This window comes from Sander vitreus, chromosome 5 (genome assembly GCF_031162955.1).
Source record: "Sander vitreus isolate 19-12246 chromosome 5, sanVit1, whole genome shotgun sequence".
In the NCBI taxonomy this organism is placed as follows: Eukaryota; Metazoa; Chordata; class Actinopteri; order Perciformes; family Percidae; genus Sander; species Sander vitreus.
In genome coordinates, this window is record NC_135859.1 from 11,720,560 (window position 1) to 11,742,720 (window position 22,161).

The following is a 22,161-nucleotide window of genomic DNA, read 5'->3' on the forward strand; positions in this document are numbered from 1 at the left end:
CCTATACAGAAACACTCCGGCTCGCTAATGTCGACCTTAAATTGTACGCCGACGGTGCAGAGGAGAAATGTACTGAAGTGGAGAACACTGATGTGAAGGAGTTGCCAGAGGAAGACTTTCAAGTCCTGAGAGAGGGCCTGGTGGAGAGAATCAAAATGCTTGAGCAGAAGGTGCTTGAATGGGAAGCTCTTGTCTCTGGAGCCAAGTGAACAGTTTACAAGCAGCAGCTATATTCAATTAAATTCAATTCAATTTTATTTATAGTGTCAAATCATAACAGGAATTATCTCAGGACACTTTACAGATAGAGTAGGTCTAGACCACACTCTATAGTTTACAAGGACCCAACAATTCCAGTGATTCCCCCAAGAGCATGCATGAATGCGTAAGTGCGACAGTGGCAAGGAAAAACAAGAGAAATATGATCTCCCCTCTTAGTTCTCTGCAGCATTCTGGATCAGCTGGAGAGTCCAAAGAGTTTTATTTGAGCATCCTGATAATAGGGAATTACAATAGTCCAGCCTGGAAGTAACAAATGCATGGACTAGTTTTTCAGCATCGTTTTGAGACAGGATGTTCCTAATTTGAGGACCCGAGGATGGAAGAAGTGGCCCTCAGCAGCTCCACTGCGAATAAGGAGGTGTTTGAGTGGTCCAGGTGGGATAGTATTGGAGCAGCGTGTGACCCGAAATGCGGGAGCTGCAAGTGCCCTCCGGGAGGCAAAGAGATGACCCTTGGAGAAGAAAGGGACTTAGAAAAGATAAAGGACTGCCTCTCTTATGTGCTAGCGGATAAACACAGTGGCGCCCCACACTGGGATGCGGCCTACCCATGGAAAGTAAGCCCAGCGATTCTGCCAGATAACCGCCGAGCAGTGGAAGCAACTTTCAAGAACACCGAGGCTCGGCTGGCAAGAGAGCCTCTGTGGAAAGCGGCATATGGAGAGCAGATCCGCGAGATGGTATCGAGAGGAGCAGCCATCAAGCTCATGAAGGAAGAGATCAAGGGCTGGAACGCGCCAAATCTGGTACATCAGCCATCTGGTTGCCCCAAATCCTCATTCTAGCTCAACGCCAGTGAGGATAGTTTGGAACAGTAGCCAGGAGTTTAAAGGGTTAAGCCTGAACAACCTCCTGCACAAAGGCCCTGATGTCCTCAACCCAATCTGAGGTGTCCTGCTGAGATTCAGGAGCAGATTGTATGCTGCTCTTGGCGATGTTAAAATTTTTTATAATTCAGTGTGGCTGAAGGATGAGGAGGTCCACCTCCATCGATTCCTCTGGAGGGATAAACCCGAAGATGAACTCGGTGTGTTCGTCAGGGTCAACATCAGCAACAAGCCTGCCGGATGCATCGCTCAGGTTGCCATGAGAGAGACGGCAAACCTGCCCCAGTTCACATCCATGGTTGAAGAGCGCCGGATCCTGACAGAGGATTGCTATGTGGATGACATCTTGACGTCGCATGACGATCTCCAAATTCTGTTTAGGATGACTGAAGGAGTGGAAGAGATCCTAAAAACAGGTGGATTCTCCCTCAAGGCCTGGGTCCTGACAGGCCAAAGTGGAAGGATTGAAAAACCCACTGACCCAAGCAACGTCAGATCAACAGAGTCCAAGACCCTGATACTCCCCAACCAGATGCGGGACGAGGAGAATAAAGCATTGGGATTGGGATATGAACCCGAATCTGACAAACTTTGTGTGCTGACGTCGGTGAACTTCTCAAGGAGGCGAGGAAAGATGAGGACCGGTCTGGATCTGAGAGAGGATGAGATCAGAGGCAGCACCCCGACCCTCTCACCCGACGCATGCTGCTGAGTCAGATCGCAGGGTTCTATGACCCCATCGGCCTGGCCTCACCTGCCAAGCAACGAGGAGTGATGCTCATAAGAGAGTCCTTTCAGGAAGCAGGAAAAGACCATCCCTCTAAGGACACTTGGGACGATCCTCTTTCGCCATGTCTTCGAGAGGCTGCAATAAAACTCTTTGAGCAATATGTGAGGCTTGGCCAACTCAGGTTTGACAGGAGTCTCACACCCCTTGGATCCATAGGGCGCCCAATGGGGATCACGTTTTCCGATGGTAGTGAAGCTTCCTACGGAGCCGTTTTTTACCTACGGTGGGAGACAAAATATGGAGTCGTAGTGAAACTGGTTGAATTAAAGGCCAAGCTCACCCCTCTAGACCAGAAAGGTGATGTCATTAAAGCAGAGCTGTGCGGGGCTGTCTTTGCATCCCGCCTGAAGACATACTTCGAGAAGCACTGCAACATCAAGGTTGATCGGTGGACCCATTTTGTCGACAATCTTGGGAGCCATCCAGAAGGATAGCTATGGCTATCAGACATTTTTTGCAAACCGGATTGGAGAAATCCAAAAGGCCGGATCAGTAGATAGCTGGTGGTGGGTCGAAGGAAGACAGAACGTCGCCGACCTCATCACAAGGGGGCAACCCCAGAGGAGCTTGCTGAAGGATCAGTCTGGCAGGAAGGCCCAGAATTTTTGAAGTTGCCTGAATCAGATTGGCCTGTGAAAACTGCTAGAGAGATCAACCCCTCTGTTGCTGAAGAGATCGGGGGACTTCGGAGGAAGGCGTTCTCGGCACTAGTCACAGGAGGAGCTCAGCCCAGGAAATGGTCAGGCCCAACCAGTGTTGCGCTTGTGCGCCTTGTGGATCCCTGAAGGTTCAGTTCACTGGCACGGTTATGCGGGACCATTGCCTGGATGAGACAAGCAGTAGCAATCTGGCTGGGCAACAGCCAGGCCCCAGTTCGGTCAAAGTGGGAGGCAAGACCATACCTGTCTGTGGAAGAAAGAGCAACAGCTTTCAAAGTTCTAGCTCTAGCAGCTCAGGATGGTGTTGAGTTCCGCGACACAACTCTGGATCGCCTGGTTGTTCAGAAGGAGGAAAAGACAGGACTCTTGCTGTGCGGAGGGAGAATCCAACACTGGGATGAGGATAGAGTGGTTGTACCGCTAATCCCATGCCTAGTCGTGGCTCGCAACCCTACTGGCCAGGGAGACACATGAAGAAAACCATGAAAGTGTTGCCTCTACCCTTCTACGGACAAGAAGGAAAGCCTGGATCATGCAGGGACGAAGAACAGTTAAGAAGGTGCTGAACAACTGTGTCACCTGCAGAAAGCGAAGAGCCAAGATGTGCCAGCAAGTAATGAGTGATCTCATGTGATGTGATGAGCATACCAAAAGAGCAAGCCCATTCGAGTATACAACCCTTGACCTTTTTGGCCCCTTGGAGGTGAAAGACGCTGTTAAAAGAAGGACAAGCAAGAGGTACTGGGGCATTGTTTTGTGTTGTATGGCCTCGAGAGCCGTCCATCCGGACCTCATCGATGACCAGTCGGCAGAAAGCTTCCTCCAAGCATACTCCCGCTTTGTTGCTCTGAGGGGGCATCCAAGGAAACTATGGTCTGACAGAGGCACCAACTTCGTTGGCGCCAAGCCGGCTCTGGGTGAGCTGCACAAACATCTGGCTTGCTTGCAGGCTGCGTCCAGAAGATATAGCCGCTAAGAACGGGACTGAGTGGAAGTGGGATTTTCACCCTGCAAATGCACCCCACAGGAATGGAGCTGCGGAGGCTGCTGTGAAGCTTTTGAAGAGGGCGCTCATGAGCCTTGGAGGAGCTACAGGGTCACATGGGGGGAGCTCCAAACTCTGTTCTATCAGGCAGCCAACCTAACAAACGAACGTCCAATCGATGCCAGAGCTCAAGAACAGGAGGACTCGGTCGAGTACTTAACACCTAACTCCCTCATACTGGGTCGAGCATCGCTTGGAGGAGACACCAGCGGGTTTGACCTACAGACCCATCCCTGGCGTCGTCTAAGGGCTATTCAAATCGGAGTGGACCGGTTCTGGGCAAAGTGGAGGGAACTAGCTGGCCCAAATCTGTTCATTCGGCACAAGTGGCACCGGACAGAGAGGAACGTCAAAGTCGGCGACCTCGTCTGGATTGCTGACCCAAATGCTTTGAGAGGTCAGTTTCGTCTGGGCCGGATTCTGACAGTTTATCCTGACAGTAAAGGGATTGTCAGGGATGCTGACATTGCAACATGTGCTGGCCTTCCTGTTTCCCTGGCGGGTGGCCGGAAGAAGAGGAGTTCTTCACTGCCCATGACAGTTATCAGAAGAGACGTGAGAAGACTGGTAGTCCTTCTCCCCGTGGAGGACGAAACTCATCCATTCCAGCCGCCATGACACCTGCCTCTTCCTGAACCCCTCTCATTCTGCACACAGCCCTATCCCCCTGGCCCAAACCCCTCTCATTCACCGCCCAAACCCCTGTCACCGCCCTTACCGCTGTTGGCTGGTTGGTGCAAGCCTAGCGCTGCGACCATGCCCATCACATTGCACATACATGAAGTAAGAGCATGCACATCCCATACCTCGCTTACCTGGGCAGTACATCACATACCTGCCAAAGGGATGTGATTGACTTGGACATTGAAAAAAAAAAAAAAATGACACTAAGCGGGGTCCTTTGAGTGATTTTGGTAAGTTCCTTGGATCATAAGATCAGGAACTTAAGTGGGAGGTGTTGTGTTTTCTGTGGAGTTCTGTCATTTGTGAAGTTTTGTTATTTCTTATTTACATGTTTAATCAAATGTTTACCTTAAACCAGAGCTGCAAATGCCGAAAGTAACACTTATGGAGAAATGTTTGCGGTTTAGCAGCCCAATAGTGTAGTGCCTCTTTAAGAGGGGTGTGCTGTGAGTACATGCGACCGGTGATTACTACGTGAAAAGGAAGCGCGAGATTCATTTAGTTTGTAACGACTTTCAACCCGGTATGCAGCCATAGGCGCCGATTTATGTTTTCCTCCGTGGGTGCTCATGGGCGCACGCCCTTTTAAAAAAAAGTAGTCAGTTTGCATTTCAGAACCTTGCATTTATAATAAAGCCGTAAAGTGGGCTTTCAACTCAGGACAGTGCCACTTGAAGTTTAACTGACACGTAACCGCGATCAGCTTCGTGGGAAATTAAGAATCAATGCCACCGACATAACTAATCACACTATGACAGACGCTCCACTTAGCACCAACTGCAATGTTTCATTTTAAATGAATGGAGCCACTAGCAGTCTGGCACTGGGTGCTCAGTATTTTCCGTGGGTGCTCGAGCTCCGGAGCACCCACGGAATCGGCGCCTATATGTGCAGCCACTTGGTTTATTACCTGGTTACCCTTTGTGAAAAAATAAACAAACAAACATGGAATACCGAGTAATATCCTTTGTACACTGGGTTGCCCTTTCCGTGGGAAGAACATGGAACACACACGATGTTGGAAACCTACCACTCTCTCTACGGGTCCAGTGAGTATATAACATATATAACACCGACAGCTTGTTCAGAAATGCCTAACATTGCAGTACCCTATTCATGTAAATGGTTATGTGATTGTCAACTTTTTTTTAATCCTTGAACCTTTTTACAACAATATAATGATGCAGTTCATCTACAGCGTGTCATTGAAACGGATGGCCGTGAAAACTTTCAATAGGCTCGTTCGAGAAGAGCTGCGCCTCGCCTGTAAAGTGGATGAGAACAGGCGGCAGCAGCAGGGGGCGGTGACAAAAATCATACCCATATATCAGCTTGTACGTAGTCTCCAGTTCTTTTTGTTATGACAGAGTAGCTGTCAAAATGCTCTACATACGATCTGTTGCTGATGTTACTGTAATAAACAACACACTGTAGATGATCCGTAATCTGAACAGATTTAGTCTCTCTGACTTCTAAACGTAACTATCAGCCACACAACATGTGGTTTGTACAGAATACGCCTTTAAATCAGACAAATAGCAGTTAAAATCCCTCCAATTCAAAAACTAAAATAAAAAGTTTATACAAAACGTCATCATGTTGAGTCAATTCTGAACCAATCAGCTGAGAGGCCGGCATTTCCCAGCATACCCTGGGTCCGCCTGGGTCTTGCTGTTGGTGGAAAGCAATTGCGCTGCCTGCGTCTCAAACCTGCGGCCGCCTTGATCTTATGATGTTCAAGTCAGACACAAATCTAACCGGCATACATTGGGCTGCGATCGCCGGTGATCGATTCTGATTCTGATTCTCGGACAATTCACTTAAGTTCAAATAGTATTTGTTTATTTGCAAGAACAAGCAATGCACCAGACAAATTATACAATGTGTAATTCTCTGTATAAAGTACAAAGACTGTATCGTGTGAATCTCTTTGGAATCAGAAATACTATTAATGTAGAAAAAGACAGTGGAGCTTTACTGTATTATGCAGCTTTTAATTACTAAAATCAAATGTGATGAGTTTGCAGTATGTATTTGTGTGTGTGTGTGTGTGTGTGTGTGTGTGTGTGTGTGTGTGTGTGTGTGTGTGTGTGTATTTTTACATGCATGGCAGCACCACATGAGTATTGCCAACTGCGAGAATAAAGCTGTTACAAGAGTGACAGTTTAGGACAACAGAGAGGGAGCGTGGAAAATCATCTTTCTGGCATTATGCACCATTTTGATTTTGAAAAAGGTAATAGAAAAGCAACCCATTTTCCCCAGCCTACACTAGTGTTGGTTACCAAGCACTGGAAACATTGTGCAATGGTTGCTATGGTGATGAGAGCCATATACCTACGAGTGAAGAGAGCACTGATGCAGTGGGCAGGCTGTCGTGATGAGGTGCTGGGGCTTGAGCTCATAATGTTTGAGAAACAGAACATCACTCAATATACTACCCTGAAATTAGTGATCTGTGTTAAAGGAATGCACCTTGTCCTGAAGAGAACTTTTACTATCTCTTATCTTAATAAACTCCTCTGGTGAGGTGGTCTTGAAAATCTGCATTTAATATCATATACTGTGCATATGCTTACCTTTTTATGGTAGAAAATGCAATTTACCAGCATGGTTTACTCCTACTACTCCTACTAGGTAAACTTAGTGTTGCAGTTCAGGGTAGCAAGAAAAGGAGCGATGGGAAGAGATCAGTTAAAAAGCCATATTTGTTGCAGTTAAGATTGCATTTCTGGGGTGCCCTGGTAGCTTACCGGGTTGAGCGTGCACCCCACGTACTAAGGCTTAGTCCGTACTGCAGTGGCTCAGGTTCGAGAAAAATGTGAACCTATCCTTTAAGGGTTCAGTATACTTGAAACAAACTTTGGATTGAAGACAAATTTGTTTATTGCTGTTCCGAATGGCTACACTCTGAGGTGGGTCAAAAAGCCTGACTATATACCACTGCCGCCCTGACCTCGCTCTCTCTCCTCAGGGTCTTTGTAGTCTTGACGCAATGAATCGTACAAATGTGGATAAGGGGGAACACATCCTGTCAAGTCTCACCTCAAAGGCTTTGTAGGAGTTGCACTCGGTTGTGCACATGAAAAGTGACAGATATCGTAAAGCTTGACAATGAATGTCAAATCCAGTCCACTTTGTCACCTCCACACACCTGGCCACTTGTTGTGTGAAGAAGCATCATTGTCAGAGTGACTGTTTTGGAAAGTTACAGAAATTGTTGGACGCAAACATTACTGTCTGCCTCTTGATGTTATGAACACTCCTTCCATGAGGCAGTTTTTAGCTTTTACAAAGCAATCTCCAGCAAAAAGCTTCTTCTTTTACTAGTGTGGTGGCTCTCTCTTACCACGAATGTAAGGCCATTTGACTCCCTGTGGTCTGTACATGAAGAATCATACAGATGTTTATACAGGCAAATCTGCTCGTCCAGTCTTCCCAGCCGACAAAAATTCAGAGGTGCATGACCATGCGCAGCGACAACTTGCGGAGCCATTGCGTTAGACACGAAGAACGTGGTGATGTCATTTTCTGGCTAGCGCACCTTGCGCCTGGAACACCACAGCGACCATAATCCTACCTTCAGGAGGAGCTGAAGGGGGGGTCTCCAAATAAAGGTCAACATTTGTTTGCCAGACACAAGTTATAGGACAAATCCGGATGAATGAACCTAGGGGTTAATAAGGCAAGGCAAGGCAAGGCAAATTTATTTATATAGCACATTTCAGCAGCGGTGCAATTCAATGTGCTTTACATAAAACAGTAAACACAGTTAAAAATCAATACAAATGAATACAAAATTAAAAATAGTTAATACAACATTAAAAGCATTTCATACAAAATAGTCAAAAACAGATCAAATACAGGAATAAAAGAATTAAATTGTGAAATTAATCAAAAGCAGTATCGAAAAGAAAGGTCTTCAGCCTTGATTTAAAAGAGTGGAGCGTAGGTGCCGATCTACAGTTTAGCGGTAGTTTATTCCAGATGTATGGACCATAGAAGCTGAATGCAGCTTCCCCCTTTTTTGTTCCGACTCTGGGGATGGCAAGCAGACCTGTCCCTGATGATCTCAAAGATCTCTGCGGCACATAGTGTAGTACACGTATACTGAGTCAACCGTTCTCTGGGATTTGTTTTCATGCTAATGGAATGTGACCACTAATTAGCTTATAGCGCTAGTCATCGGGGCATGGGTAAAGTAAAAAGAAATCGCTATTTCTACACCACTAACAAGGCTCAAAATAGCACCACACTTCCATGGTAGCATAATGAGGGTCCCTACATCTAAACCGAAGCATTGAGAACTTTGTAAGTGTACAAACAGTTTATTAAAAAGATAGTTTATAAAGACAGTACCGTTCATGTATACAGGCAGGCGCCATCTTGGGAAAGCAGTCACGACCAATCAAACGACTGGTCAAAGAAGTGTGGTGCTATTTTCAGCCTTGTTATTGGTGTAGAAATAGCGATTTCTTTTTACTTTACCAGTGCCCCGACGACTAGCGTTATAAGATAATTAGCGGTTTGCGCTAAAACTGGTCACATTCCATTAGCATGAAAACAAATCACAGGTTCCCTAGGTTAATTTTGTGCCGGATTTGTCCATTAAAGTTGAACACTGTCAGCGAAATATTAATAACATTCCCCCATCAGGATAATTGTCAGAAGGTGTGAGTAAAGGTGTGTGTTAATCTGTGCACCTCATAACTGTATGTGCATAACTGGGGGGAATCAAAAATAAACCTCAAAGCAATCCTTCTATGAATAAGTCATGATTAAAAGAAAAAGAGTATAGTCTGTATCTTCAAATTTATGAGGATAGTTTGTGGCTCATGCATATTATCTGGCTCTGTGTTCCTATTGGTGCCTCTCAGCAGGGGTATTAATGCCAGCTAAATCCAGCATTTCATCTTGAAAAGCATCTGTCTCCCACGCTCTGTCATATGACTGCAGTGTTTATCATTCCCATGCAGAAACCTTGCAGTGTTGGATCAACAAACAGTAGAGATTTGGGATAGATTGGTTTTCAAATTGGTGCCAAAGCCATTAAGAACTGCAAACATATGCAAAGAGACAATTTCTGTTTCAAAGAAGAACTAAACAACCACCACACTGTTTCTGTCTTGGTTGTGTGAATACAAAAAGATTAGATGACACTTTATGGGCCCTCACTGTATATGTGTATTGTGTATATATGCACAATCAAGTGCAGTGGATTCAAAGAAAAAAGTCAGTTAAACTTATAACAAAAATAAATGCAGGCAGAGTTGGTAACTATTTCCAAAATAGGCCTACACTTTTTATATATTGTTTCAAATGGTCTTTACACTTTGACAACAGTAATTAATTTATGGGCTCTGAAAAAGGTGCAGAAAAGATGTGTCATCTGTAGCTGCTGTCATCCAAAAACGTCCACCAATCACTGCCCTGCGGTCTGCTTGGCACAAACCAATGAAATGCCTCCTTGTCCCGCTGTGCGTACTCTACCCATCCCGACTCGAGTTTGAGCCATAGACTAACTCTCTTGCGCGTTGACGCTGCATTGCTAACAGTAGTCATCTTAGTTTTAAACATTCGGTATGATAATATTAGGTGTTTGCTTACCTGTGAATGAGACATTAAGTAAAATTGCGGTCCTTCCTCTGCTCTGCTCTGAAGCAGCGACGCAGCGGTGGTGTTTGGGTCGGAGCCCCGAGGGCAGGGGGAGAGGTTAGATGGAGCCCCGAGGAGATGCTACTTTCAAATCTTGCTAGCTTTTCAACATTACCAAAGATTTTAAAAGGACAACACAGCTGACAGGTTAGCCTCTCCCTGTCAATATACGTGCTAGAAAGAGGTTTGCTAATGTTTTAAAGACCACGCCGAAATATTCACTCTGACATTCCGGTTCTACTTCAAGCGGGATCTCCTTCACTGACCAAGCAGCATTCATTAGCAGCATGCTAGCGTGTTATGGGCAACAACGACTCAAACTGTAAGAAATCAAAATGACATAAGGGACTGCTCATTATTTATATAAAGTGCCACCGGATGAGATTTGGGATCTTTAGTAAAATTAGACTTTAACCCTCCCTTTGCCAATATCATTTTTTCTATGACCCTTCAAAATGATTGTGAAAAGAGGAATAACCCTCCCCATCAATTTATGGATGCCTTCTGTACTATAGCACTTGGCAAAGCTGTGCGGATGCTCTTTATTTTTTACAGCAATGACTGACATGCTTTAACCTCTGCCTTCTCATCTTATACATCACACTCCTCTGTTATGGTGTGGTGGCCATTTCAGTAGATTTACTCACTAACGTTGTTGTGAAACCACAATAAGCATGGAAACTAAATGCACACTTCCTGCATTACTTCAAATACTAAGTTACTCCTCTAATTAACTAGTATTCACCTGAAATAAAACAATAAAACATTGAGACCATTCAGCAAAGCACACTGGGTAATTAATTCAACACACAAACTGGTTGCTATGGACTCGTCACTAGGCTTCCTCAGTCATTGTGTATTTTCGCTATATAGGTAAAGCTGCCGAAGCTTAACATTATCCAAAAAAATGTTGGGTGACCCTCCCCTCAACAAAGAATAAAAAGACATGACCCTCCCCTATTTTCCTCCAGTGGTCCATTCCATAAATACCGAACTAAGTACTCGTTCATTCAACTTTCGACCTATAATCCATGTTGAACTTGCAAAAACTACAATCAAATCTGAGATTTCTCAACGACAATCAGGCGAAAGAGACAAATTTAGCCGTCTAGCTCCATAGAGTCCCATTCATTTTGCACTCGCCTGCGATCACCCCCAGTGGAACTCTGGTGGAACTGCAACCAAATTCGGTACAATGGGGCTGAATAGGGAGTGGAACGGCTTTCCGTAGACCGGCTTTGACATTATCAACCCTACCTTCAAAGGTACCCTGTCAAGTATTTTTGTAAACAAAGTTTCATTAATTTCTGTGTGACCAGAACTTAACAAATGTGTTGAAAACATTTCCTTCCTCTAAAACATTTGCTAAACTAATCATGCATTATTTACATCCATGTTTGCTTGCAGTACTCTTAACCTTTGCCACCAGCTGTCAGTTGACAGCACAGAAATGTTTTTTTATTTTTATTTCTATGGTTGACAGTTTGCTTAGCCTCGCCCCCTTTAGTTACACTGGAAATCCAGAGTTCTCGTGAGAGCACAATTTGAATTTGCTCAGCGAGTCACTCTGGCATTGAGTAATGATGCTCATTAACTATGCCCTGTAGCCGAGCTGCACCAATCACATCGGTGTATCTGATATAGGCAAGCCAGAGGCGAGCTAAACAGATGATGACGTATAGAGAATAGGCCCTGGATTTTAGACAGAGGTAGACAAAAGCAGGCTTCTCATTTCTAGCCGACATTCAATTTTGCCAGCTGAAATGACAACATATTTTTTTCAGCTCTAGCTAGCTACATTAGCTAGCTAATTAAGGTTAACGTTAGCTCTGTGAATTGGTTGAAAACACTGACTTCGTTTGGTGCTTTGTTTCCCCCTGAATTCTTTTTAAAGATTTCATTTTGGGCTTTTGTTAGATAGCATAGCTGAATGACAGGAAAGGGGGGAGAGAGAGGTGGATGACATGTAGGTCGGACTCAAACCCGCGCCGCTGCGGTAAGGACTGAGCCTTAGTATATGAGGCGCACACATCAATCAGGTGAGCTACCAGGAGGCCCCTACATGAATTATTTTAAAAGGAGAACCCTGTAAAGGAGTCATAAATATGCACTACATCACTACATAGGTCTACATGAAACTGTGTTAAAACAACTGAGGCTGAAGCCCAGGTAAAATGTCAACCCCCTCACCAGTTGACAATCCATGTAAAAGACATGGAAGTAAAGAAACATAATCATTCTTGTATAGCAGTGTAGAGCTAGTAAGCCCCAGTATTATACAGTAATTGTGATATGAGTGTGATTTTACATTTTTCCTTATTTCATTCTAACATAACACTGTTTGGCTGCTTAGCTTATTTACCAAATCTGAGGTTGGGGTTTAAAAAATAGTCAGCAGAACTGTAAAGTATTTAGAATTTCCAGTAAATGGGCTAAAATAAAGCAAAGTCACCGGTATGGTTCTTTAACATTTAATTTCCATGTGCATAAGAAATAATAATTTTACATAAAATGTGTGAAGGGAGCATAATGTATGTTGTAATAGGTGAAATGGTCACATTTAGCCTTCTGTTTGTTGCCAGTGTGTCATCCATGTGGCATTAGTTGTTTATATAGAAAGAAAATAACTAGGCAGCAGTGTTATATTTACAGTAAGGGCGAGTATATTGAGCTGGAGGGTAAGAGTAAAAAAAGTCAATATCTTTGAGTGGAACTCTGGAACAGTAGCCTTAAACTTGAGGCTGATCAGTATTGAAAAAAAAGATTGCTCTTTGATATATTCACTGACATTTCAAGGTCTGAGATGAAAATGTTTGTATCAAACTCCATTCCAGCTGTCCTGCATCCAGGCAACTGCCTAATATACAATTATATCATCCTTACCGAGAGTTAAACTGTTCAAGATTTGCAGTCTGTGTTTTTCGGGCTGATTCAACTATCGATAAAGATGGTAAGCAGCCCTATAATATATAATACACAGACAATTACTGACTTGATGGTCTTTCTCAGTCTTTAGGAGGTATTACATCTGTAAATCTGCAGTATGAAGTGATAGCATTGAGAGTGACTGCTCACTTTACACTCAATTACATTTAGTTTTATAGAGATTTTAGTGTCTTTTCTGGTCTCTTGGAAATGATTTTAGTATTAATAAATGACCCACAATGGCTAAATTCCAACTCAAATGACGCACTATGTTTGCAACAGAACCTAAATGAGCCAAGGACAGAACATTTATTGCACACTGGTTCTCTGTAATAAAAGAATAGCGTCATTCAGCGCTCCACAAGCCCTTATTTGTTTAACGTCATATTGAAACCTGAATTCCCTTGTCTTTAATTTCCTCATACTGAGTCATTGTTTTGCCAAAAAAATACTGTAACCATTTCCAGCTTTTATTGACTTGGGAAGTCACAACGAGATGAAAGGTAGTACCCAGGAGATCCAGTCGGTCCTCATTGATGGGAGCTGTCAACCTGCTCTTGTGGAACCAAACGAATCAGTGGATGGTAGGCACATAGGTACTTTTATACTGTGCACAGGTTTTCTTACATGACCGACACTACTCAGTTCCCACCAAGGCTGTAACTTTGGCTTGAGAAGTGGGGGGAACACAAAACAGGGGTCTGGGGGTCCTCTGCCAAAAAGATGTTTTCAATTTGAATCCCATTTCCTGCATTTCTACATACATTTTCATTTCTGGCTCAAAATAGGCCTTTTTTTGGGGGGGTCCACGCACGACAGTAAGCATGATCGGTCCGCGTACAGCAAAGGCAATGAGTCTGTGTTACCTTATTTGACAGAAATCTATATGCGTTTGCCAGTTATTTTTGACAATTTGAAACAAAAATGTTGATTACGCTTGAGTAAGTGAAACCCCAAACAACAAAACTGCTCAAAAAAGTAATACTAATATTTAAATACCATTGTTAAAATCACCGGAAGAGTCCGACACCGCCAGACTCTGGACGTAAAAACTGAGATAAGTGCTCCTACTCAAGTTTATGTTCTGCTTTTCAACTGTTGTTTGGTAAATTGCTATTAATCACAGTCGAAGAGGATTTGATCTATTTTTTTCTCTCAATTCTTATCATTTTGGCACTAATTTCCCTTTGGGGCTGGCTAAAACATCTTTGGGGGTGGGGTGCCAAAAAATCCTCTATGCAGGGAAAATGCCTGCATTATGGTGATACAACATCCAGGAAATAATTAAGTTGATCATAATGATAAATTTTTCTAGAAAGAATAGTATCAAACTATGTATAAGAAAAAGATGTCTTACTTTCTTTATTGTTTAAAATAGGAGTCAATCACTGAGACTTAAATAAAATAATACCAAACGGATTTGAAAGTGTGTGGGGGGGACACAAATGGGATTTTGAAAGTGAAGTGTGTGTGTGTGTGTGTGTGTGTGTGTGTGTGTGTGTGTGTGTGTGTGTGTGTGTGTGTGTGTGTGTGTGTGTGTGTTTGTGTGTGTGTGTGTGTGTGGGGAGGAGGGGTGTCCCCCCTGCCTCAGTGGAAATTACGCCCTAGGATCCCATACATGTGCTGAGGGAGACAGCCTGTTTACTCAGAGATTCATGGTTTTATATGTAACCTCCCGTTCCAGCTAAACTATTTCAGACCCTATACACCATGTCTGATGTAATATACTTCACTTGTCCTAATCTGTGCCGGTGGAGCATCAGTCTCCCTGGATGCTCAGAAGGATGCTACCTTTTATTAGCCTGACAGACAGGGCCCTGTTCCCTGCACGCTGATGAGGAGGTGGAAATTAGATCTGTTAGGCTGTGACTAATGACTTTTAAACAGACATGTGCATTAAGTGACTTTGGCTGATCAAATGTTTCTCTCCACATTCCTTTTTTACTTACTTACTACCAAATATTTGACATATAAAGGCTTTTATACAAGCCTTTTAATTCCCTCCATCGAACCGTTTACATCCTGTTGAGTTTGAATGTACTTCTGTACCAGTAGCACATCTAAAAATACATTTCTTATGAATGAGTTTGTTCTTATAAATGATGCAGTTTGCTTCTGACAAGAACATTTTCATCAAACAGGTTCACGTCAAACCACATTGGGGCTGACGGAGAGCTCTTTTCCACTTAAGACATACAGTAATTACTTTTTCTAAATGTGCTGCACTGGTAGAAGGACACTTTTAATAGCAGCTAAACAAATATTTTCATGTTATCTGAATGAAGTGCTTACAAGTTGCCAGAATTTGAAAAGACTGTGTCCCATTAGAGGTACATTTTGGCATTGGTATGTGCTCTGCTAAGTGAAATTTACTCTTATTTTCATGAAATTGGAAATTCCCTTTACTAATCTCCTCTTCTCTCCTCTCCTCTCCTCTCCTCTCCTCTCCTCTCCTCTCCTCTCCTCTCCTCTCCTCTCCTCTCTTATCTGGGGGTTTCTGTGGTTTTTGTGCAGGAATATCATGCCCAGTTGGAGGAGATGCGAGTGTCCATAAGACAACTGGAGGAGGACCTGTCTGCTGCCCGTCGCCGTAGCGACCTGTATGAGTCTGAGCTGAAAGAGTCTCGGCAGACCAACGAGGAACTGAAGAGAAAGTCTACCGACTACCAACATAGGATGCAAAAGGTCTGTAATTGAAGCTGTCAATGATCCTGAAAGTTACATGGAAAGAGTCATGATTTATCACAGTGTACCTTAATGTAACAATACGATACCATCGTATTTAACTCACTTGTAGTCATTATGAAGTTTCTACTTTACTGTTGAACTTGCCATGATCATTAGTAGGAGGAATTTCAAAGTTTGCGTTATGTTCCCAGGTCAAAGAGCAAGGCAAAGCAGATGCAGAGGAGCTGATCACCAAGTTGGAGAAGGTAGAAAATGAAGTTCCTCCAACTGTAATTAGATGTTGTGATTGGTGAGGATGCCGAAATATGTTTAGATAAGGGCACTGACAAGTTCAAGTGACTCTTAACAAAGGATGATAAGCTTTAATATCTCAATATCTTGACTGTATTTTCCTTTTTTAGACCAGTACTGAGCAGCAGACCAGGATCCAGGATCTTCAAGAGAAACTTGCCAAGGTAGAATATTTTAGCTGGGAATATTAATGAATAATTTATATGTGCTTGTACTCCCAAATGTAAGAGATGTAACAGCATTTTACCCTTTTAGATGAGTGTATAACACTTATTTATTTACCCTCTGTGACCTCATCTTTTCTCTCTCTGTCTCCAGTCAGACTTGGTCTATGGCCCGAGAACTATTAAGCTGTCTTTTTAAAACAAGAGTTACTGCTTAATTATCAGCATTAGTAAAGATAATTTCATCCTAATTGTCTTTTCCTAGAAATGAATATTGTAATGTACCATCCTTTCTGCCAAGAGCCCATGAGGTTGTGGTCCTGATATTCACGGCTGACTGAGCCCACATTTGGAATGAAAAATCTACTTCTGACTCAATGCAAACTAGTTAATGAAATAATCAGTAGGGTAGGACTTTCTTCTTAAAATAACCCAGCGTAGTTTGTTTACGGATTTCATATTAGCATTATATATCAGTTTGTTTCCTAGTAGAACTTAGCAAAGGGATGCCATTTATTTCTAATACACACAAACTTGATATCAATATCCAGTGTATTGTCCCCTCGTGTCACCAGTGCTGGTAAGAGTACTAAGCAGGTGATGCAGCTGCATATGTAACTGATTATTTCATGTACTGTATGTGTATATGTTATACTTGTACATATTCATATCATCTTTTATTTTGACTCAAAATATTTTCTTTTGAGCAGTTAATTAATTATGCAGTGGCATGTTGCATCAGAGATTGGAAATGAGAATTTGTAAATTACACAAGGTTACTAATATACACTTTTTTTTATTACATTTAAGATTGTGTAAATAACACAAGAACACATACTTTTGGAGTGATTTTTTTTTTTTTTTTTTTTCCCCTAGTCGTTAAAGGCCAGTGCTGAGGCTACAGACCTCCTTCAGAATATGAGAGTGGCCAAAGAGCGCATGGAGCGAGATCTGGAGAGGCTACACAACAAGGAAGACTCCAGTGACAGCCTGCGTAGACGTCTCCGTGAGACTGAGGTACACACACACACACACACACACACACACACACACACACACACACACACACACACACACACACACACACACACAAGAAGTTATTTTAATAATGGTGCATTTTTTATTTTACTGCACTTTAATTACTTATCACTTCTGTTTGTCTCCAATGTTTCAATGTTTTCTTTTTCTATTGTTTATGCTTTTTGCATCAGAAAAAAAACATTTTAAATTATTTTTAATACATTTTCCTCTAAACAAAATCTTAATAGGAAGTTTCAAGCATTGACTTTTTACAGGACTTTTTTGCTTGTTCTTCAAGTCCTTCAATGTAATCATCAACAAGTTTCACTTAACAGGGAATACATTTTAACTAAGTAATGTCCAAACCTTGCACCTTTCTCTGTGTGCAGGAGTGAGTGCAGATACCAGCAGGCAAATCTTTCATCATCTCCAACATTGTCTTATAAGTATCTGTCTCAGAACATTTTATTTATAAAAAATCAAATGCAGAACTGTACGGTGACCTAGTCACACAATCCATCAGCTTGAATAAAACTGTGCTATAAAGATGTGCATATGCATATGTATATATTATGTAATAATATATGCACTGTCTCTAGTTACATATACAGTATTCTTTATTTTTCAAGGGGGGTTATTATGAGTTCTTCTTAAACAGCTCTTCATCAGCACCGTATCTAGACTTGTAAATGTGGTAATTAGCATGGGTTCATTTGGACAGGACAGTCAGAGGAAAATAAATACACATTGTGGTCAAATTTAAAGCTCCAAAGACCTCTTACACCGTCACACATCAATGCAAATGGGCTCTTTGGAACCACTGAGAGGAACTTGGAATTATGAGATATAGACATTGAAGAGGTGCATCACTACCAAACCAAATGGATGCGGCTCCTACAGTATAGCATCAATTCTTCCTTGAAGTGGCAATCTTAAGTCTAATTAGCATTTCTATTGCTATGAAAAGCAATTATAGCAAAAAGCACCATTTTAGACGCTGGATATTTTGACCTAAGGATGCATTTTTAAAACTAAAAGAAATATTCTAGAAGTCAGTTAACGCTTGTTATGAGTCACGTACCATCTGATTGGTATGTATTGTTTTGTGTGTGTGTGTGTGTGTGTGTGTGTGTGTGTGTGTGTGTGTGTGTGTGTGTGTGTGCGCGCTTTTCTTGTGTTCAGGATGGTAGGAAGACTCTGGAGAACCAGGTGAAAAGGCTGGAGATTGTGGAGCGCCGGGAGACTAAACTGAAGGACGAGCTCCAGAGCAAGGCCGGGCAGATTCAGCAGATGGCAGATAAGATTCTGGTAACCCACCTTTCACCACTTGTGTGGAGCTAAAATAATCAGAGGAGGTGTGAGGTAAACAAAGCTCATCATTGCAGAGGAAGTGCTATTTCACATAATATTTCTGAAAAACCTCATGTTTATCGTTTACTATCTTTACGGATGATCTGGATGTAAACTGTTTCATATGGACTGGTATGTAGAAACTGCTATATAACTGTTATTTCTATATACACAGGGCACAAAGCTAGCCTGTATAAATAATAATAAAATATAGTTTTACATAATATTGTCCCCATGCTACACCCACACAAGTGATTTCAATTAGTTTGACTGATTAGTGTGGGCGTGTACGAAATAACTGTGTGGGTGTACAGGGGAGAGGTTAATAGGTAGTAATAATAATTGCTGTGTTCCATTTCTGTGTGCCAGTTCCAGGGCTTGAGTATTGTGTATTAGTTCCACCTGTGCTTTTCCTGCTATAACAAGTGAAAAAAGCTCGAGAAAGAGCGCTCCTAAGAGAAGAGGTCAGGTTGACCCCATTGATGTAGATGACAGTGTGTCTCATGCACACTTACATCCGCTTACTTATTACATCCATAGTGACAAAGACAAGGGACTGGTTTTAGTACTTGGATACTTACAACAAGTCATGAATGCATTTTATGAAAAAGTGTCTCTGGATTAATACATTAAACAAAGTAATGCACTGCCTTGTCAACACTGCCTTTAAATAAGATAAGATAAGATAAAACTTTATTGTCTTTGTTCACACCGAAAATGTTCTTGCATCGTCTGCTCCAACACTCAACAGATAACACTGAAAACACAAACATAAAAAAGCATCTGTATGGTCACCCAACAAACATCTGACACACCTTTCTGTCATGCAGGCACACGCACACACACACACACACACACACACACACACACACACACACACACACACACACACACACACACACACACACACAGCCTAGCATATATGTGTTCTTGCCCGTTTCTTTTGTTATTCTGTGTATTGATGTATTTATGTAATACACCATATGGTCCATTTGTATTTCCTACTAGTTCCATCACACTCAAAATTCACCTTGCAGTTGAGCTAAAGAAAAGCTCTTTATAACGTTTTTTTTTTTAAAGGCATACTATGTAACTTTTCCCTCTTCGGTCCCCCTACAGGTTGTCTCATTGGAACTACATTGGAGCTGTAGTTCCAATGAGACAACCTGTAGGGGGACCGAAGAGGGAAAAGTTACATAGTATGCCTTTAAAACACTATGGGCCCTATTTTAACGATCTAAGCGCACTTTTGCTAGTTTAACGGCAGAAAAAAGGGTCTGTGCGCCAGGCGCATGGTTAAAAACAAAAAAAAACGTAGTGTCTTAATTAATCATAGGTGTGTTTTGGGCGTAACGTGCAATAAACCATTTAGAGTGTCATCTCCCATTCCCTTTAGTTAAAGCCAGGCGCATTTGTACCTTGGCGCATTGCTATTATGATGGAAGATTTGCTTAGCAGAAAGGAGAGAAGAAACTGATTTGCTCGTGCGTAAAGTGAAAGCGCGTGAGCAGATCATATATGGCACGAGCACTATGCCACCAAAACTCCACGAGGTGAAGTAGGCGTTAAAATAACATTGAAATGGGCGCCCGGATATCTCAGTTGGTAGAGCAGGTGGCCATATATAGAAGTTAACTCCTTGACGCAACAGGCCAGGGTTCGACTCTGACCTGCGGCCCTTTGCTGCATGTCTCTCCCCTCTCTCTTCCCTGTCTTCAGCTGTCCTGTCAAAATAAAGGCCTAAAATGGCCAGCAAAAACAATCTTTAAAAAAATAACAATGAATTGCTGCGTTATTGACTTTAGACCAGGTTGTTGTTGGTCAATGGCGCGATCACTTTCCACTGCCTCAAGATAGCAATACGCCAAGAATGCACCTGAACATACCTCCCTGTAAGACCAGCACGCCCATGGGCGCACATATGGGCGCAGGTGCATTTGCTATTTAAACTAGCATTTGCTATGGGAAATTGACAACTGCGTCGGTCTTAAACTAGCAAAGACACTTGCGTCGGGCTTTGCGCTGCGCCTGGTGCAAGATAGGGCCCTTATGAATTACATTACTAGCAGGAAACAAGTGTTTATGATTTAGGAGTCCTATTGATCCCTCACTTATCACATATCACAAAGGTGTCAGCTGTTTTTCTGATAAAATGGTTTGTACATAGCTCTTACAAGAATAAAAGCTAGTTAGTAAGTACTTTTGTCTATTTTTAGCCTTTGTGTATTCAACATATTTGTATGTTTGTGTAGGCGCTGGAGGAGAATTTGCGAGAGACCCAAACCACAGCCCAGCGGTTGGAGACTCATCTAAAGCAGAAGGAGAAGCTCTATGAAGACAAGATAAAGGTAAAATTTCCAAAAACATAAATACCTACACATATACATACGTAAAACAACAGGCAGGTACATCCCGATATATACAGGAAGTGCTCTGTGCTATGTTCAGAGGTCACATTTTAGCTGGTTAAGTTGTGGGTGTACTCTATGCTTGGGAGAGATCTACAGTATGTCATCTTCACGCCATTCTCTGTCCTGTTAAGTGATATCCTAGTTATGGTTCTGTGGGCTGCCTGGCATTGAGCAGGTGTTGGAGGCCCAGATGAAGGCAGACATGGCTGATAAGGAGATGCTGGAGTCCAGTCAGAGCAAATATGAGGAGGAGGTGCGGGAGAAGTGCAGCATCATCAGCGAACAGAAGGCGGTAAGAACGGACCAGTCGCATTTTAAGATTTTTCACACTGACATAGATTTCTGTTGTTTGGAATAATCTTGGGTAGGTTATCGCCGAGCACAAAATAATGAGCCTTAATCTGATCCCAATTTAAGCCGGTGATGTGAGGATCTGACTGAATGTTTAGTTAGAACACAAGCTATACTGTGCATTGTTTCTGTTCAGACCATAAATGCTATGGAGTCTAAGATGAACAGCCTGGAGCAGAGAATTGCTGAGCTGTCTGAGGCCAACAAAATGGCAGCCAATAGCAGTATCTACACCCAGAAAAACATGTAAGTACCTATACAGAAATCATTGTAATTCTTTTTTACACTGTAAAAATTAAAAGCATTAGAAAAACGTCCACTTTATTCTAGATCTCTATCCATGAAATACTCAAGTTAGTTCAAGAGAAAGCCGTGGGCTTTTGTTGATTAGTATTGAGTAAAATATTTGCTTTAGTCATAATAGAAGAAGAAGGTCGAGAGATTGGTTAAAGAGGATAAATATAGGATAATGATAGGATAGAAGCTTGTGCAAAAGAACAACAGGAACGTATCTTTTCTTTCCTTGAAGTGTTTTTACACATAATTGCACAATACCAGGAAGCATTGCCTCCTATTGAACTTTTTGCACACAAGTATGTGTGGTCTTGGCAGGAAAGCCCAGGAGGAGATGATCTCAGAGCTTCGCCAACAGAAGTTCTACTTGGAGTCTCAGGCTGGGAAGTTGGAGGCCCAGAATGCCAAACTGGAAGAGCATCTAGAGAAAATAAGTCAGCAGGAGCAAAGCAATAAGAGCCGTGTGCTGGAGCAGGAAACAAGGCTCCGAGAGGTGAGGAGATATTACAGGGAGATGGAGCAGAAAGCTAGATGTTATGTACCGATAGACATGAAGGTCCTATGACATGCTGCTTTTTGGATGCTTTTATATAGGCCTTAGTGGTCCCCTAATACTGTATCTGAAGTCTCTTTCCCGAAATTCAGCCTTGGTGCAGAATTACAGCCACTACGAGCCAGTCCCACAATGATTTCCTTAATATGTACCATTTCTGTGTCTGTAGCTTT

At 42.5% G+C, this 22,161-nt stretch overlaps 1 protein-coding gene across 1 annotated transcript in view; it reads left to right on the forward strand.

The window, feature by feature from the left end:
* citb (citron rho-interacting serine/threonine kinase b) overlaps positions 1–22,161 on the forward strand; it is a 66,266-nt gene that overhangs the window by 12,425 nt on the left and 31,680 nt on the right. Inside the window, exons 4-12 of the mRNA XM_078249624.1 lie at positions 15,381–15,551; positions 15,746–15,799; positions 15,956–16,009; positions 16,886–17,026; positions 18,212–18,337; positions 20,632–20,727; positions 20,966–21,082; positions 21,278–21,387; positions 21,754–21,928. Coding sequence (XP_078105750.1) covers positions 15,381–15,551; positions 15,746–15,799; positions 15,956–16,009; positions 16,886–17,026; positions 18,212–18,337; positions 20,632–20,727; positions 20,966–21,082; positions 21,278–21,387; positions 21,754–21,928 — 1,044 coding nt within the window. The remainder of the gene's footprint in view (positions 1–15,380; positions 15,552–15,745; positions 15,800–15,955; positions 16,010–16,885; positions 17,027–18,211; positions 18,338–20,631; positions 20,728–20,965; positions 21,083–21,277; positions 21,388–21,753; positions 21,929–22,161) is intronic.